We start from the raw sequence: 3,430 nt of genomic DNA on the forward strand, positions 1-3,430 counted from the left end.
ATTCGTCAGCGCGGGTCCGACGGCTCAATCTATGTGCTCGTGCACGTTGACGACATGCTGGTGGCGGCACACAACCTGCAATTGGTCGCGGCCGCCAAGGCGGCCATAGCTGGTTGCTTCGCAGTACGAGACCTTGGAGAGGCGCGCTACTACCTCGGCATGGACATCATCCAGGACCGCCGCAAACGCAGCATCATGCTTACGCAGCACAGTGCTGGGCATCACTTAGATCGCCAGAGGAGGAGTGCTGAGGGCTTTGAGGATCGGCCTCAGTTAATTCCTTTTTTCCAAACGCCAAAATGGCCTGTTTATTACTTTTAAGGAATATATTACTTTAAAAAAAGACACTGAGCTGAGTACCGGCCATAGAGGGCTGTCCTTGCTGCTGTGAATTAATGCGAAAAACGATAGTCTTCAAACCGGTAACCAGCCCCGGTTACTGCCCAGTAACGATCAACCTGGTAACCCAATCGTAACCACCCCCATTAACGACCCCCGGTAACCATCCACCTGGTAACCGGTCTCCGCGTACCCCATTAACGGCCACAATTGCCCGATAACCGGGCAAGTCTATGTGGTAGGGATAGCATTATGAAGCAGCCGCAGACACTGTCCTCGCACACATATGACGCACTCCATCATGTTGTTGCGTGGCTATTTTGACAATTGCATACATCTACAGATATGGATCCTTACCAACCAGGTGATTGGTGTTCGGCTATCACCGTACGCGTCACAGGTCTATGTATACATGCCCGGATGATCAATTGATAGAGCCCCGAAGCATTCAATTGATGTGTCCATGCAGAACATTTAATTTCGAAATTCGAAGAGAAGTCTCTTCGTGGGACTTCCTAGCTCTGTCTGGTCTTTCATACGCCAGCCTAGTAAAATATGCCTGGAATAACGGAGCGACAAATATGATGGAGCACAGCAATGCTTCTTATGCAGCTAAACATACAGCGCCTGCCGCTGTTGCTGCTGCTGCTGCTGGCGAGTTGCTTGCATTAACTTCCCCGCACAGCCATCAACGAAGCCCTGGTGTTGTTACCGATATCGGTATATCGATAGCAGTACAAACGTTATCATTAGCTAGTTGTAATCTGCCCAACTCGGCCAACCCAGCCAAGCGTGAAACCCGTCCATTACGAGGGTACTACTCTAGTAGACCTCCATCTCCGTGATGTGAAGGAAGTCACCTGCGGCATGCAGCAGTGCATTACATGTGTGAAGCGCATAGTGCACCCGCTTGCGCAGTTTAAATCATTTGGCAGGAGGGGTCATCAGATCCATCAGATATTTATAGTCGACAGCGTGTACTTATTTATTGCATGCATGTATGTATGTACCACAAGCATGCATGCATGCTTTGCGGGTGAATGGGGTGACGACGAAAGTAAAGGCAGGGGATGGCTACGGATTTTCAGAAGCATGCACGCAACTACGTTTGGACGATGTTCTACACTTGCGCCTGCCTCGCTGCTGGTATGCACTTAGCTACTAGCTAAAATTTTTGATCGTCTATAAATCGTGCCCTGGTATATTATTAGATAGGGACCGTCCATTCTATATATTATACTAGCTGGGTACGACCTTTCGACGATCAAAAAGTTTACAGCCGTATGGTACCAAACTAATGATGATGCCGCCGGTATCGCCATTTCTATTCACACAAGCACACGCACCTCCTTTGTTTTGGAGTGTTACCCAGCGGCCCTCATACGGCGGGGAAAGTTTGATTGTATACACGGCTCCAGTGGTGCCAGCACCACCAAGCGTCCAAACCAAAGTGTTCTCAGGAATTCGCCATCCATCTGCCAGCGCGGAGATGGGGACAACGCCGACACGGACCTCTGCATTGTAGAGCCTGGAGCCGCAACAATCTTGGCGGTTGTAGATGACGATCTTGCTAACGCTGTAAATTGCCCCAAGGTCGATCGAGAGCCAAGGTGTGGTATCATTGAAACCGCTCTGGAAAATGGAGGTCTTGTCACCATTGACAGCGAGTGTTGGACCTGTTGTGTCTGAGTAATAGCTGGATGCGTACACCTGCTTGTTCAAAGCAAGGTTGAGCGGACCTGCAACCATAAATGAGTGAGCGTGTACACACATAAACATACATATACACGACTAATACATGACCGGCGGGTAGTAAGGGAAGAAAGCTACACTCGTCAACTACACTATTACAGCAGCACATGCAGCAGAGACATGTATGAAGCATTGAAGCGGCCCAGGCCTGCTGCTGCGTTCCATGCATGTTAGGCCTTGCTGCTAGCCACCTCACTGGCATACATTACTACCCCCTCCACATAAATAGTTGCCAGTGTAATCTAAGTCGTACACATACACACATACATACATAGTGTAAGGTGGTTGCAAGGTGTCTTGTGGTGTCGAGCTCTCTTAGCCTTTCTCGGAGGTTTTTCTTTTTTGGCTTGTTAGGTGTATCAGGAGCTCTCCCCTGCCGGGACTGACCTAACCGTATTCTTATTTTCTGTTTTTTTCCCTTGGCATCCCGTTGTCAGTGGTGGTGTTTTGGGGGGTTGTTTCAGAGAGCCTTTGACTTTGCCCTAGCTGAGACATGTGGACTCGCTCTAGCGGGACCTGAGAGTCCTTCGTGGTGTTTTCACTGCAGCGCCATCCCCGGATGGAGGTGCTGCGGAGTGGCTGCGTAATGTGTTGGCAGTCTGAGTCGGGGTCGGGAGCACACAAGACTAACCGACTTGTGCTGTGTGCACCCGGCCCCCCGCGCTGTGTTTCGGCCCTGGGCCCCCGGCTTTTCAGCCCACAGTGTAATCAACGTCATACATACATACATAGTGAGCTCTTTGCGCTCTTTTTGCGTGAGGAATTTTGAGCTTGGTGACGCCGCTGGGATGACTCGTCAGGCTCCCGGTCGCCCAGGTCCTGGTTGCGAGCTCTCTGACTTGCTCAGTTCATTCGGTCGGCAGGAAGAGCCCCCCGGTTGCGTCTTCGTTTATGTTAGGAGACCAGCGGGCATAGATCCCGTCTATCTGGAGCGCCAACCCCCGGAGGGGCGCGCTGATGTGTGCCTGCTGTCGTTTTCCGCGCGGCCTGACCCGGGGGCGGAGTGCATGAGATTAACCAGCCGTGTGCACCCGCCCCCCGCGCTGTGTTTCGTCCCTGGGTTTTCCCGTTTGAGTACTTTTCAAGTTAGACCCAATGCTGTGGAAGGGCGTGGGCTAGTGCGGTGTTATCCCACCGACGGGTGCTATCTCCCCTGGACTAGCCCAGGGAGGGAGAGGCGGAGGAGGGTAGTAGTCTCAGGAGGCTGTTAGGCGTCTTGTGGTATGAACTCTTTGCGCTCCTTTTGCGGGGGGATTTTTGAGCTTGGTAACCTCCCCAGCCCGGGATGACTCATGGGTATTCTTGCAGGGCGGGGGCCCCCTGGGCGCTTCACGCTGGG

General features: G+C 52.1%; 1 protein-coding gene across 1 annotated transcript; it reads right to left on the bottom strand.

Moving 5' to 3' along the window:
* Nucleotides 1-1,161: 1,161 nt before the first annotated feature.
* On the bottom strand, nt 1,162-2,088 carry VOLCADRAFT_86069 (uncharacterized protein; the record flags this gene model as incomplete). The annotated part of the gene is made up of 2 exons (XM_002946075.1): nt 1,162-1,199; nt 1,686-2,088. The coding sequence occupies 2 exons, from the start codon at nt 2,086-2,088 to the stop codon at nt 1,162-1,164; spliced, it is 441 nt and encodes a 146-aa protein (XP_002946121.1).
* Nucleotides 2,089-3,430: the final 1,342 nt, after the last annotated feature.

This window comes from Volvox carteri (genome assembly GCF_000143455.1).
Source record: "Volvox carteri f. nagariensis unplaced genomic scaffold VOLCAscaffold_1, whole genome shotgun sequence".
NCBI lineage: Eukaryota > Viridiplantae > Chlorophyta > Chlorophyceae > Chlamydomonadales > Volvocaceae > Volvox > Volvox carteri.